Source organism: Lissotriton helveticus, chromosome 1_1 (assembly GCF_964261635.1).
Source record: "Lissotriton helveticus chromosome 1_1, aLisHel1.1, whole genome shotgun sequence".
Classification (NCBI taxonomy): domain Eukaryota; kingdom Metazoa; phylum Chordata; class Amphibia; order Caudata; family Salamandridae; genus Lissotriton; species Lissotriton helveticus.
Window position 1 is genome coordinate 1,741,998,714 of NC_136057.1, and position 15,307 is coordinate 1,742,014,020.

At 47.5% G+C, this 15,307-nt stretch overlaps 1 protein-coding gene across 1 annotated transcript in view; it reads left to right on the forward strand.

Moving 5' to 3' along the window:
• RNASEH2A (ribonuclease H2 subunit A) overlaps positions 1 to 14,617 on the forward strand; it is a 100,625-nt gene extending 86,008 nt beyond the window's left edge. Inside the window, exon 8 of the mRNA XM_078689232.1 lies at positions 13,984 to 14,617. Coding sequence (XP_078545358.1) covers positions 13,984 to 14,128 — 145 coding nt within the window. The 3' untranslated portion in view covers positions 14,129 to 14,617. The remainder of the gene's footprint in view (positions 1 to 13,983) is intronic.
• Positions 14,618 to 15,307: the final 690 nt, after the last annotated feature.

The window sequence follows — 15,307 nt, forward strand, 5'->3', positions numbered from 1 at the left end:
TACATTTACGTGGCTCTGGTAGCAGGGAGACCTTAAGTGTTTGTGAAATAGTGCGCATCACCGGTCGCCAATATTCAGCTATCAATGGGCATTCCCAGAGGGTATGGATTAGCGTCCCTTCCTCTCCACAACCACGAAGACAATAGGGATGCGGGGCCCTCTGCAGCTTGTGTAGTGTGGTATATTCTATGTAGAAATTTGAGCTGTACCAGTCTGAACTTGGCCGAAATTCCCACCTCTCTTGGGGATGCTAGTGCCTCATTCCATTCCGTGTCATCCATTTCACCCAATTCTTCCACCCATCTCTCTCGTAACTTCAGTGTAGGGTCCGATAGGTTATTGGTCAGCTTTCGGTTGGTAAGTGAGGTAGCACCGTGTTGCATGTAATCAGTGAGCAGCCGGTCTTCTAATGGGGAGGATTCTGGAATGTGGGTTTCTGCCGGTATTGCCTGTAGCAATGCGTGCCTGATCTGCACGTACCTATAAGTTTCGTTCGGCCCCAAGTTGTATTGTCGCTGGAGCAGGGCGAACAGCACCATTGTTCCCTTGTCCCATAAGTCCCCTACCGTGGATATTCCGATGCTGTCCCATTGAGCAAACCCCTTGCTGCGCCTCAGTTGTCCCAGGGCCTTGGTGTCCCAGAGCGGGGTGAGCTTAGTGATTGTTCCCTTCCAACCCAATTTCGCTTGCGCAGTGTGCCATAGCGTGGCCGTGTGCTTCGGGGGCCCTATCAATTTTGTAGCCTGGCCTCTGTTATAGAGCACCAATAGCATGCTGTCTGTGCCTAATTGTCCTCTATCGGCCCTATAGGCCGGGTCATCCTGAGGCGCATGAATCCACTGGTTAATAGTTTTGAGCTGCGTTGCCCAGTAGTACATTTGCAGGTTGGGTAGTGCAATTCCTCCCCGTTCCAACTTCTGTTCAGTTTAACATGTGCAATGTGTGCCGGGCGGTTATTCCACAGTAGATTGGATACCAATGCCGTTACCTGTTGAAAGTATCGTGGCGAGACAGAGTATGGGGTGTTCTCTAGCGCGTACAGAAACCTCGGGAGAGCCATCATTTTGTAGAGTGCTGCTTGTCCGAGGAGTGTTAGGGGCAGAGACGCCCAATGCTTCACGTCGCTGCGCAGACGTTCCAGGGGTGGTTCCAGGTTTTTGGCAAAGAATTCCGTCGGACTGTCGGTGATATGTATGCCAAGGTATTCAAAGGAGCCCGTGGTGCGCAGAAGCGGGCAGTCCGCTGCCAGTGAGGGTTCCGGTCCCTTCAGGACGTATAGTACAGATTTCGACCAATTTAAAGTGTAGCCCGACGTTTTCCCGTGGGCATCACAGAGTGCGAGGAGTGCCGGTATGCTCCTGTCCGGGTCCGTCAAATACACCAACATATCGTCTGCGTTGAGCGATATACGATCTTCCCATCCCTCCTTCCAGCTAATCCCTTTCAGTAATGGAATTGACCTAATCCGCGTCGCCAGCGGTTCCAGAACCAGAGCAAACAGCAAGGGTGATAGGGGACAGCCCTGACGGGTTCCCCTTATCAGTTGGATCGTGTGTGAGATATGGCCATTAGCTATGATCCGAGCTATTGGATTGGCGTATAGGAGGCGTATCCAAGCTATATATTTAGGGCCAAATCTCATAAGCGATAGGACTGCGAAGAGGTGTCCCCACTCTACCATGTCGAACGCCATCTTAGCATCCAGTGAAAGGATCACCGCTGGCTCCAATAATAATGGGGCCCGAGCTAGGATCCCATGTAAACGCCTGAGATTTAGAGCAGTGTTTCTATTTGGCATGAAGCCCGATTGGTCTGGGTGTATCAATAGCAGGAGATGGGTCATTAATCTATTAGCTAGAAGTTTCGCTAGAATTTTCGCTTCCGCATTAAGAAGAGAAATCGGGCGATAAGATGAGCACTCCATCGGCGGCTTTCCGGGTTTCGGGATTGCTAATATCTTTGCGGTCCGTTGGTCCGACGGGAGTTCCGCGTTCGATAGGCTCTCCGTGTACATTGCCAGCAGTGGTGAGCTGAGCTTGTCAGACATGAGTTTGTACCATTCTATGGGGATCCCATTTGGGCCCAGGGCTTTTCCCAATTGTATCGCATGTATAGCTCGCTGTATTTCCTCGACCGTGAGGTCTGCGTGTAGGTCCTGGACCGCTTCCGGTGGAAGTGTCCGGGTCACGATGTGGCTGAGGGAGGTCCATGCTGCACTCTCCGTGACTTCACTTTCTGGGGTGTAAACTGTTTCAAAGTGTTCCGCTAAAGTGCGTATAATCTCCACGGGGTGCGTCTGAAGGGTCCCCTCCCATGTGTGTAATTGCTGTATGCCTCTAGTGCCTCCCCCTTTCTTGTCCAACCAAGCTAGCATTTTTCCGGCCTTATCTCCCACATCATAGATTCTATGTGCACTGACCGCGATACTGTCGACTACCTGTAGTCTGAGATGTTCCTTATACTGCTGCTGGCATATGTGCAGATTGTGTGCTGAGCTCGTCGTGGGATCTGCCATATGAGCCATGTTCGCTGTGTGCTATGACAATTCTAACTCCGTGAGTGCCTGGTGTCGTGCTTTTTTGTACCCAGCAATGGAAGCTATTGCTTGGCCTCGGAGGACCGTCTTGTAGGCTTTGCAAAGAATTGAGGGAGAGGTTACCGACGTTTCGTTTTCTTCAAAGAAATATTTAGTCTTTTTCTTGAGATCCTTGTTAATTTTGGGGATTTTCAGATAATTAGGGTATATGGGGTATATTCTTTTACGAGTCTTTTCCCTGCTGGAGAGAGTCAATAATAGCGGAGAGTGGTCAGATATTCGCCATGGCAATATATTTATGGTGTCTACGTTTTGCATTCAGTCACCAAGCATCAGGAAATAGTCTATACGGGACAGACTATTGTGTACCGTTGAATGATAGGTGTATTGTTTCGCGGTGGGGTGTTTGTGTCTCCATACGTCCGTCAGACCCATTGCCTCCAAAAAACCCTGGAAACTGGAATGGCCGGATGTGTGGGCCCGTATCGGGAATTTATCTATTGTCGAATCTACCACTGAATTAAAGTCACCCCCAATGATGGTGGTCCCCGCTGGGAGATTCAACAGAAATTCTCCCAGTGCCGGCAGGGCAACTGTGTGAAGTGCTGGAGGCACATAGACTGACACTATGTTTAGGAGTTGGCCTTCCCATTGTCCGTGGATCGCTGCGAAACGTCCCTGGTTATCCACCCTGGTCTGTAAAAGAATGAACGGGGAGGACTTCTTCACCAGGATACCTGTCCCCCTTGAGCCTGAGGTAAACTCTGAGTGTGCTGCCATTCTATAGCCTTGTCTGTCTAGTGCCTGGAATGCTTTCCCTGGGAGATGTGTTTCTTGTAATAAGACCAATGCTGGGCCTTGTTGCTTGATAGCCTGCAATACTAGCCCCCTTTTGATTTTGTCCCCTAACCCCCTTACGTTCCATGTTCATATCCGTAGAGGTGTAACCGTGGTCTGCTGCATTATGCCACTATGTGTGGTAGATTGTGAACAGTGTGTCATAGTGAGGTGTTCTGGGTGTGCCCTGCCATCGCTCCATTATCAGTACGATATGTTCGCATCCCTGTCGAGTGGTGTGTGTGTATGCTCTGTCGTAGCTTGTCGTAACGTGTGTAACACTAACAACTGAGTCCCTCTCCCCATCCCCCCTCCCTGCCTCCCTGCTCAATGGACATAGAACCGCCCACCTCCCCAACTTAGCAGAGTGCTCATCCCTGTCCCACACCATTGTACTTGCTTGCTGGGGTTAGGAGTCCCATGGAGGCAGCGGCCCCTCCTGCCCTCCTTAGCGTCTCCCTGTCCAGAACTCAAGGGCAACACGCCCGTCCTAGTAAAGGACAACTGTTATGGCTGCGAGAACCGGATCCTCAGGAGCCTGGTCGCTGTTCGCCTTCCACCGATCCCGTTTCCGACGGGTTGTCCTGATTGCTTCGTCCCGACGTCTGTGTTCCTGTGAGGTCCTCACCCTGCTGATTACGCTGACCTCTGTTGGTACGGCGAGGTGCTCCTACTTGTCGCCATCCTTCCAACCTATCTTGTGCAGGGTCCGGCGTGTCAAAAAACATGTCTTGTTATCGGCAACTACTCTCAGTCTTGCCTGGAATAACATAGAGTAAGGCAGGTCCTTCGCTCTCAATGCTTTCTTGACTTCCAGGAAAGTTTTCCGGCGCCGGGATACTTCTGCCGTGTAGTCTGGAAAGAAGGCAATTGTTGAGTTCTGTATCTTGATTGGCGGCGAAATCCTTGCTGCTTCGAGGATGGCATCCCTATCTCTGAAATTAAACAGTCTGGCTAGCACCGGTCTTGGTGCTGCTCCCGGCTTTAGTGCGCCGCCGGGTATTCTGTGCGCTCTCTCCACTTAGAAAAAATGCGACAATCCTTTGGGTTGCAGCCTGGTCTTGATCAGGTCTTCGACATATAGATCCATCGATCGCCTGCCCTCCGACTCCGGCACCCCAAGAATTCGAACGTTATTCCGTCTTGAGCGCCCCTCCTGATCATCCAGCTTCACTGTCAGATGTTTATTCACGGCTTCCAGACGTTCCACCGCCAATTGCAACTCTGAGGTGTCTTCCACCAGGGATTTCGTGACCACCTCTACTTGTTTATACCGTTCTGTCATCTTGTGAAGGTCCGCTCGTAGTAGGTTAACATCTGTGGAGATGGATCCCATCGTCGTTTGCACATTGGACAGAGTCTTCATTATGTCCTTCAGCGTTATTTTTTTTGCCCCCTCACTCTCTGGGCTTCTTCCTGTGGAGGTGCGACCTTCCGGCTGCGTCGGATTATTTTTTTCATAGGCGTACTGGTCTAGTTTCGCCTGCGTCGTGGTGTTCCTCGGTCCTCTGCCCGTCATGGCGTCTGCCGTCACGAATCTGCAGGAATCGGTCGATTCTTTACTGGCACGTGTACCGTTCTTGGCACCTAGATTCGTGTAGTTATGAGTGTCACAGCGCGAGGGCGCCCTTCAATTAGGTGCTGTTATGGCCTTATAGTGCGCGCTGCTGCCATGTCCTAGGCCCCCAGAGATGCTTTAATCTTGCCATCGTCGGGGGTAGCTGTTATGGGCTCGTTATAGGGAGGCACTTCCTTCTTATTGTCACTATACCTGAGTGTACTATGTCTTCCGTATCGGCTTATGCAGACAGGCCGCGTGGTGCGCCCGGCCCTGGCCCCTGATTCACGTTTGTCCCCTTCAAGAGCCCAAATCTCCAATTCTGTCCATGAGCCCCCCTGTTGCCCTCCTCTGGCAGTATCACTAACTGGCACCTGCACCTGGTGTCTTGTTCCCCTCCCGCGGCTCGTCTGCGGGGTGCGGGCTCAGTTGCCGGTCGCTTGTGTCCTTCTTTCCCTCTCCGAGGCTCACGCACCCTCTGACTCGCCGGTGCACTTTCAGTGAGTGGCGGTGTGGTGTTTGTTTGTCGGTGGCTTTCCGAGGGAGGGGGGGGAGAATGCGCTTGGCGGTAGACTTACGGCCAGGGATCTATTGCCGTCCAGTTCCCCGCAGCCAAGTCCGTCAGCCCAGGCACGACTGCGGAGCGCGATCTATGTCTTTGCCGCTCTTAAAGGCTCCAGCCTCTTGTAGGTGCCTCGGTCTCCTCCCGCGTGGTCCGCGTTTATATCTTCGCCCTTACTTCCTCTCTTTATCGGGTCGCGTTTCTCCGAAGGTTTTTCATGCCATCGATGTCGGGGCCGACTTCCGTTCGATGCTCCCGTTCTACCCCTATTTCCGGTCGGGCAAACGGGTACTCCAGATCGGTGCTGCCGTTCCGCGTGCAGGCAGCTGTCGGATACCTCTCGCCTCTCTTGGTTCTCGGTTCCGGATTTTTACCGGAGTTTCACCGGACGGTGCAGCTTGGTCCCCGACCTCGGGATCTGCCTTCAGAGGTGGAATTAAGCCGGATTATTGTACGGATTTATGGGATGGGGCCGCTTTACTCACAGGGCTCCTCCGCTACACAGCCACCATGCTTGGCTGCTAGCCATGCCCCCCCCCCCCATTTTTTTATTTTGGGCAAGGTGGTCCTAAAGCCATGAACAACTTGGCTACGGTTTCAGTAGTCATCCCAAGATTAGCCCAAAAATGCAAAGCCCCTGATTACTCTAACTTGTCTGATTGGGCAGCAGAAACCAGACTTTGGGGTATCCCAAGTGGCGCTCTAGAACCCGTCCACACCAATTTCCTCTCCTCCAGATAGGGATGATTGGCGGTTTGATAATATTGGGAGAAATTGTCCTCCAAGGCAGCCACGAGAGTAAGAGTGGGAACCTCCCTGGCTATCTTAGGCCCTTTTGACAGCCAAATGAAGTCAGATATGTCCACTTACATTGCCATGTTACCAGAAGACGCCAAGCTGGAAGCTCGCAAAAGTTTACAGGAGTGTGAAAGCATATTGGCAGAGATGATCAACTGCGCCATTGACCTCTCTTACTGGGTTTGGCAACTTGCTGGAGTGGCTGTTCTCCGCAAACCAGGATGGTTAAAATCCACTTCCTTCCGCCCAGAGATCCAAAGTAAGATACTCAACATGCCCTTTGATGGTGAATCGTTGTGTGGCAAACATGTTGATAATCTGCTACGGTCCATCAAGGCTGACACAGATACAGCGAAGTCCCTGGGGACTCTCCAGTATAGGAAGCAGCCCTTTCAAGGAGCAAAAGGAGCTTATTCCTTTAGAGGTGGTGACCAATCCTACAGGCAACAATATCAGTCCAGCCTGACACATTACCGTCCCCATTATGCACAACAGCTACAACACAGACTACCGCCAGTGGCTGCATATAAGCACTCAGACAGAGAAAAATGGTCTGCCAGCGGCAGAGATTCTAACAGAAAACAATGACCATAATTTAGTGGAGACTACCCCACACTCTTCACTAACCCGTATTGGTGGTTGAATTTCAAACCACCTTCATCAGTGGTTCAGCATAACATCTGACAAGCGAATGCTCAAAGTGAGGACACACCCTGGAGTTTCTCTTATGACCTCCAAAATACCCCACTAACAGGACCACCTCTCCCTCACTTAAAACAACCCTTGAATCCGATCTCAATCTTGCTGAAGAAGGGAGCTATAGAAGTGGTTCCAAAACTTCAGAAAGGATTTGTATTCGACACATTTCTTTCTGATCAAAAAACCCTTTTTATTAATATGCTGGCCCCAGTAGCAGCCCATCCTGGGCAAAACGGAGCCCAAGTCTTTCCAAAGTTGTACGATTGGCTCATAAGAGCTTTCTCACACCCACAAGCAGCAACAGCCACTTCCACATGCCTCCCATTGTTCACCACACTGTCTCACCGTCAACCATCAAAAATCTCACAATAAAGTTGACGTTCTTGGGAGAATTCCTAGACACTGTGCAAAACCAAGCCTTCCCCTCCCAAGACAGGCAGGTAAAGATTTGACAATTCGCTCACAGACTGTCTACAACGTCAGCTTCTGTCCGGATCTACAATTCTTCATGGGAATGATTTCTTCCTGCATCACTCTTATTCTGAATTACAGACAACAAATGCGCCCACTTAAAGAGGAACTGGACAAGCAGTGGCTGCAGGCGCGGGAGTCCTCGACCTCATTCAAATAACTTCAAGAATTAAAACAGCCATGTCTTGTTGAACACAAACTTTACATCTGTCCAGAGGTATCTCATATCCAAATCAAATTCCAGACTATATCATAACAATGGATGCCTCCCTGAAAGTTTGGGGTACCCATCTCAGGACTTATAAATAAGCTGCAAATGGAGTCCAGACGAAACAAAGCTGCACATCAATCAGCTGGAGCTCAAGGCTATCGCCTTAGCGCTAAAATTAATTCTCATCCAAGCAGTCATTGGTGCTCATATGCACTGACAATGCCACTAGTATGTTTTATCTCAACAAGCGCGGGGGAACACGCTCACCAGCACTATCTCGTCAGGTGTAAGACATCTGGATCTGGGCTCTACAACATTGGATATTGCTCAAAGCAGAACATGTGCCAGGAGTTTTCCAACATCCTCGCAGACTCTCTATGCAGGACCAGTATCCCTTACCACGAGTGGGAGCTAGTCCAGTACATTCTGGACAGTCTTTTCCACCGGTAGGGCAAGCCAAACTTGGACCTAATTGTTACGAAGGAGAACAAGACAAGGACATCTTTTGCACCCATTCTTTGCAAGTTGCCATCCCCAAGAGGGATCGTGGGGGGATCTTTTTCAATGAGTTGGTCAGGAATCTATGCTTAAGCTCTTCCCTTGATTCCAAGGGTGCTCAGCAAACTGAAGAGAGAACCTCGCCGACTTCTCCTTATAGCTCCCAAGTGGCCTAGACAGTTGTGGTTCACGGAGCTCCTGCTTTTCTGGGAACAACCTGATGTCAAGCTCAAACTGATACCAATGTTGCTGACCATGAGCCATCATCCCACCCCGCTATCCCAACACTCATCGGCCTGCTTCAATGAGTCCTCCATGGTAGACATTCCGTCAACCTGCAGGGAAATCTTGGCTAAAGCAAGAGTGGACACACACAGCGGGATTTGTAAACTCAAGTGGAAATGCTTCTGCCATTGGGGTGTGGGCTCTAAGGTCCACCCGCTCTCATCACCGCCGGAGCACATCCTCCCATATCTACTCCACCTAGCAAGATCCGGCTTGACTCATTATTCCATCAGAGTGCACTTGGCAGCAGTTTCCAGGTTTCGGTGATCCAGTAAAGCATCTTCTTTGTGGTCAAGTCGAATTGTAAAACAATTTCTCAAGGGCCTATTTAGGACTTTTCCTCCAGTAAGAAAAGCTCCGCCATAGTGATATCTGAATGTGGTGCTGGGACAGCTCATGAAATCGCCATTAGAGCCCATTCACAAGGCAGAATTGAAGTACCTTACTTGGAAGACTGCACTTCTAGTTACTCTCACATCTGCCAAAAGAGTAAGTGGCTTTCAGGCATTTACCATTAAGGAACCTTTCCTTCAATTAAAGTCAGTCAGTGTAATACTTCCGACAAATCATAAGTTAGTTCCTAAGGTGCCGTCAGACATCCACTTGAACGAGCTAGTGATTCTAGGGGCATTCTTCCCAAATCCTCAAACAGTTGCAGAAAAATCCTACGTTTTCTAGACGTCCAACGATGTCTCAAATTTCTCTTACAGAGAACCCATCAAATCTGCAAAGGGGGCAAATTGTTTTTGGCTTATGGTGGTATCAGAAAAGGTCTCCTTTCTGAGCATCTTTCACAGACATCTGTTTGTGCCCGTGAATACACAGCTTGAACCCTGCTGTCTTTGGAGGTGAAATATTTCCTGGTAAAACTTCCACAAAAAAGGCTCTTCAAAAGTCCAAGGAGTAGCTGTGGATCTGCATCTGAAGGTGTGGAAAAGAACCAACGCCAGCTTCCTACAATCCTCCTTTCCTATCGTTATGTGGAGGGTGGCAGAAGTACTAGGTCAACAACTCCCTACTAAGTAGATGAAGACTAATGTTCTGACCAGGATACTCCAGCCTTATCAAATGCCTACAGAACTTGTATTACCACTCAATGAGGCTCTCAAGGACAGCCTGTTGGGTACTTGGGCAAAATCATGTTCGTGACCACCAGGTAATGAGCAGGCCGCTCAGCACTGTAGACTGACCCTGGGCGGCTGACTTTCTTACACAACATCCCACGCCAGAGAGTTTCGTGGTGTAAGTGTCCACCGGTAAGTTTAATACCAACTCCTTTCCCACCACTCTGCATGATTGGGAGTCCAAGAGAACAGACTTTTGGGCATCTTTTCCTTCACGACTCCTGCCCAGCAATCCTAGAATGCCAGCTGGCTCCTAAGCTGCTATTCCATTGCCCTAGGGGGCGCAGTGGCACAAATCTTACTAATAGACCCAGACGACTTCTGGGTGTGCTTGACCTAAGCTATACAGGATGGCAATGGGTCAGCTAAATTTATATTTGCTCAGGCATGAACATGACAGATTGCTCAGTCCAAGTGATGAGTCCAAGTGTGACACTTCAGGGCCACTCCTGGTGAGGTCTCTGGGCTTCTCTGAAGATGTTCAAGCATCCCTGATGCAATGCCATGTGATGGCTCTCACTTTTTTTTGCAAGAAAGCAGACTTCCCCTGGCCCATTTTATGGAAGCAGGACCACAGCACATTCCATAGGCCGGTTAGCCCCACCGAGACAGTTACAGCAGCAATTTCACTGCTTTCCGAGTTACGGTAGGCGTTTCCAATACTACCAACGTCCTGCTCCGCCACCAGCCCAACAGGTCTCCCAGCCTTCTGTGATCCAATATTTGCTGTATAGCCCACAGATGCCTACCTGTCTGTTTTGCAGCTAGAAGTACATGCCCTTTTAGCATAAAGGACCTTAGAGAGGGGTTCGGCTTCAGAAGTAGAAGCTGGGTGTTACTCCAGCTCCTTCCTGGTGTTGAAGGAGGACATATGCCTTCATCCTATTTTAGATCTCCGCACTTTCAACTTCTCCCCATGGAAGGACAAATTCAAGATATTTATGCTACCCCATGTCCTGTAGCGATAGACCCCAGAAATGTAATGACGACATTGGACATGCTGGACGTTTATTTCCATATCCCGTCTTGCCGGCCCATAGGCACTACCTGTGATCCGCAGTGTGCCAGGAGTATTTTCAGTTTGCAGTGCTCCCTTTCGGACTCGCCAGAGCCCCTCGAGTGCTCACCAAAGTGATGGTCACAGCAAACCAATGGAGGTTTTTTGGGGGGCCTTCTTTCATTACATCGATGGAAGGCTGTTCAATACAGGCTCCAGTTGTAAATCACCTCCAGAAGAAGGCAAACCTCCTATCATTAGTGTTCGCTATCAACATGCAGGCAAATGCAGGAAATTCAGGCTATGATCCCAATATATCTGCCTCTGTGCTGGTTCTCCGTGCAGAGGCCTGGGAGGCTCCTAAATTGCTAGCCGCCTGCATCATGCAGGTTAAATATTCTAGTTGGCATTTGACGGCCCTGTAGTATGATCTGAAGTCCCCATGGCATGGCCTTGTTAAAGATGTTAATGTGTACATTTTTCTTTGAGAAGTGATGGAGTTTCCTAATGTGTAACCTGCACCCATGTGTCTGAATATTGTAGGCGGGTCTCTGATAAGACAACTTACCGTTGTCTTTGGTCTAGCCCAGTTCTTCTCAATGTTGCCCTTAATAGGTCGAAGGTACTCAGCTCAAAGGCTGTACCATAGTCTACAAAATAGCAAAAATAGACTGTCCCTTCACTTTAAATGCTTTAGTTGTCATACTAGATTAAATGGAAAAATTGGTAACCGAATAAGTACCTGTTCTTAATCCATTCAGTACACTGAGTTTGGCCTGTCTTATTTGCTGAAGGTTCTAGGTGTAAGAGAAGCCCTCAAACAATTTTTTTTTCGAATAGTCTGTAAGGTCATCAGCCTGTAATTCAAAAGGGTCCTTGTGCTTCTCCTTTTTCATTATTAGACAAATATTGGGTTCATTGCAACACCATGAAAGAGGGCATTTGAATCACCAACCAGTCTCTGTTCCACTTTAAGTGTAGCCCAGAAACTGCCACCCTTCAAATTATTATTGAAGCCCTTCGAATGATGAAGGGTGTCTGATGTGCTGCTTAACTTGTCCGAAGCTTTCAACACAATACACTACCCAACTCTCACAAAATTACTCTAATCAGGAATGGGAATAGAGGTACCAGTCCTCATGGTTCCAGTCCTTCCTCACTTCCATATCTGTTTGTGAAAATGTACGAATTTAGCCCCCACTTCCTCCCACTTTATTTCAATGGGTGATCTATCTTATCTCTTCTATTTACTCTCTACATGGAACCCCTTGGTCCTTTGCCTCACAGAGGGGCAGTTTCATTCCACCTCTAAGCTGACAACCAAACATGTATCCGAATATCAAACCATTACTCCATCCTCAAGTTTATTCATGGAAAACCTTCTCCCTTAAACTTAATCCCTCTAAAATTGAATTCCTCCTGCTTCACAACATTCCTACCACAATTCAACTCTAGCTTCAGAATCTTACTGACCTCATCTTCACATCAACTCTGGTACCCTGTGCTAAATCTTTAGGCTTCACTCTTGACTAGCCTAAATCCATGGAAAAATGTATCTCCAATCGAACCAAAACTGCATGTTTGCAACTATGCCTTCTTTGGATAATCCAGCCCTATATCTCACCCGATGATCTTGATACCACGGTCCAAACCTCGTTGGCTTCAGTGACATACTTGAAGGCCTTCCTGAGGATAATCATGTCCATAGCCAGGCACATATGGCTGCACAACTTGTTCAAGGTACAGAAAAAAAGATCACACCCGAAAGACCTCAGTTTGTTACTTTAGATGCTAGGTTTCCTTTTAAAATGGCTTGCATCACCCACAAAGCCATACTCCTCTCTGTCTACCGATCTGAAAACCAAACTCGGGGCCTGCAGAGTGAAGAGAAGTACTAGGAATCAACCGCCTGATTCTGGAAATTCTGAAAATAAAATCTAAGACATTGATCCGGTCCTTCTTGTGCTTGGCCTCTAGACTATGGAATGTCCTTCCTGAAGACCTGAGGACCAATGAACACTGTCTGCTTCAGAAGGAACTTGAAAATGCTTATCTTTAGGTTATCAATAAATTCTTTCTCCCGGACAGTCTCTGCTCTTCTCGATTCAATGCTGACCATGTTTTTCCCCTGTTAACCTAACTCATTCATTCATTGTACTGTAATCTGGTTTCCTGTAAAAAGCTCTACTGCCCATGTGGGTAGGTCTGTACTGTTTACTTATATCTTAATCGTCAAAATCGAAATGTAGCCCAGGTGAGAGGATTTAACTGTACCTAAAAGTTCTAAATATTGTAATACAGAGGTCAGTTGTACCCAGTTGATTGTTTTGATACCTATCTAATTTGGAATTAAACGATAATTGGGGAGGCAGGTATCTATTCTTTTTGTCAAAATATATGGCAAGCAAGTAGGTTTCTTGCTTGTTAGTTGAAGTATGTTTAGTTTGCTCCAGGTCAATATACTTTTATGCTCTCAATCCTGTACCAGTAAAGAGTGAAGAAACGTGTGCATCGAAGCATTAAAGCCGATCTCTGGCATTTTTTAGCGCTGGACTATAATGATCTTTTGTTTTCGACCAGAAAACTGGACCTTGATTTGTTGAAAACAACTTCTGAGTTGTGCTCCTCTGGCCAGCTATGTGATAACTGCCCTTCTCATACTGGTTCTAAATGACATAGCAAATAATCTTGCAAGATTCTCCCACTTTGTTAAAGCTACATCTTTCAACCAGTGGCGCTTGGCTTATCAACCCTGGAAGAATTAATGCCTGCGTCTGCTGGTAAATTTTAACCTGCATGTTACATGGTGAGTAGCGCAGCCAGGTCATTACCCTCAAACCTATTTAACCAGGTCATATCGGCCCTGTAGGATTTTTTCTTTTTTGCAATTTGTATCTTGTCCATAATGGCAAAATTCATATTTCCTGTCTCCTGCAGTTTTACACAAGTTATATTAGAATTATGCAGGTTTTTGGTCAAAAAGAATGAGGCACCTTTGTGTAATACGAGATGGATTGTTTTCTTGAATGAACCACCAAATAGCGGAACTGTGTACCAGTCTAGCACCCCTTCCTTTTTCTTTTAGTTAAAAATGTCAAGTGTTAGGACCTTCTGAATTATTCTTAAATGTTTGTGGGGTGAGATGGGAGGGCCTTTGGTTAGTTGTGGCTTTCTGTGGTGATTTACATCATGTCTGGTTTTACACATTGGTGGTCAGTTTGAAAAGGCCAGTACTTAAAGTCTACATGTTCCACCTGCCCCACATCCAGCACCCCCATTTTCTGAAGGGCTCAAAGAGATATTCTTTCCCATAGTTGAGTGCACATTCACACCCTCAGGAGTGCATATGCTTTCAGCATCTGCCTATGTGTTTTTTTGACTTGGCTTTTTTTCCGGTCTCTGGGCAGGGATGACAGCGACGAGGAAGACGATAGGGAGACCAAGAAGAAGGCTGCTGCCATGCTCTCGTACTTTGGTAAGAAGGACACTGGGAAACGCCAGCCACACCGCTTCTTTCATGAGAGGAAGTTGGAGGCAGTGTCTGATCTGTGATTGTCCACTGTCCCCTTCACTACATCACTGACCCATGCATCCTGGAGCGGAAGAATTTGGTATTACAGTGCTGTGTCATCAACTGCTGCACTTGGACGACTGTAATACTGGAAGATGTTTGGTCATCAAAGCATAAGCCAGTGCTTCCCTTTGAAATGGGTGTGCATCCAGGACTTTGGCATTGACATGTAGGACTTTCATAAGCAAAATGCATATGACCCAAATGTTAAATGAACTGTTTGAGGTGGTCTGTCAGCAGTGTGGTCTAAGAACCACCAACCTGAAGGGCGAGACATGATTTTATTGTATGCCGATGCAGATACGGACATCTTCCTGTCAAGATTCTCATTAAAATTGTACCTATTCACTGGTTTTATGTGCTTTTGAACTAAAATTGTCATTTGCATATCCTTGTTATGGGGGGCACTTTGCTGTGCCAATCAATTTATTTAATTGCTGGGAAAAAGATAAATAAAATGTTCCTATACATGTGCTTCTCTGAAGATAGTTTTGGAAGCAAGGGACAGTGGTGCTGTATGATCAGTTCCTCCTAGCTGATGTTTAAGCTCTTTGGAATTTCCTAGCAATATCAGTAATACTCTGCATAGTTTGCTTGTTTTAATAATTTCTTTCCACCATGTAAGTATTTTGAACTTGTTGAGTGGCGCATCCATCTTGATTCATAAAACATTTCCCCGATGTAGTGCTTAAGACTTTGGTAGATGTGGAGGGTTGTTATGTGTTCTCCAAATTAAAGATTAACAGAAAGGTAATATGCATAGGTTCAGTGTATGCGCCCACTGGTTCAAAGCGTGGCTTCCTTCAACTCACCTGAGTATTGACAGAGATAGATATCATCAACATCCTGGTAGGCGGGGATTGGAACCTGGCCAGGGATGTGGTCTTAGACCATGCCGGTCCAATTAATGTATCAAATAATGCGGATAGAGGCCTCCTAGGAGATTTTGGGGCTGATCATGGCCTTTGCTACATATAGCACCTATTACATTAGACGGTCCGAGATTAAACTTTTTGGTCCCCGGTTCATGGTAGGCAATCACAATTAGATATTTTTCCTGTTGGCCCATCCTTTACTTCCCATTCTCTACAAGACCTCAATATTAGAGGTTGCACTTTCTGATCATTCCCCTAGAGGTTGATCTGGGTCTGTCGCAGCCA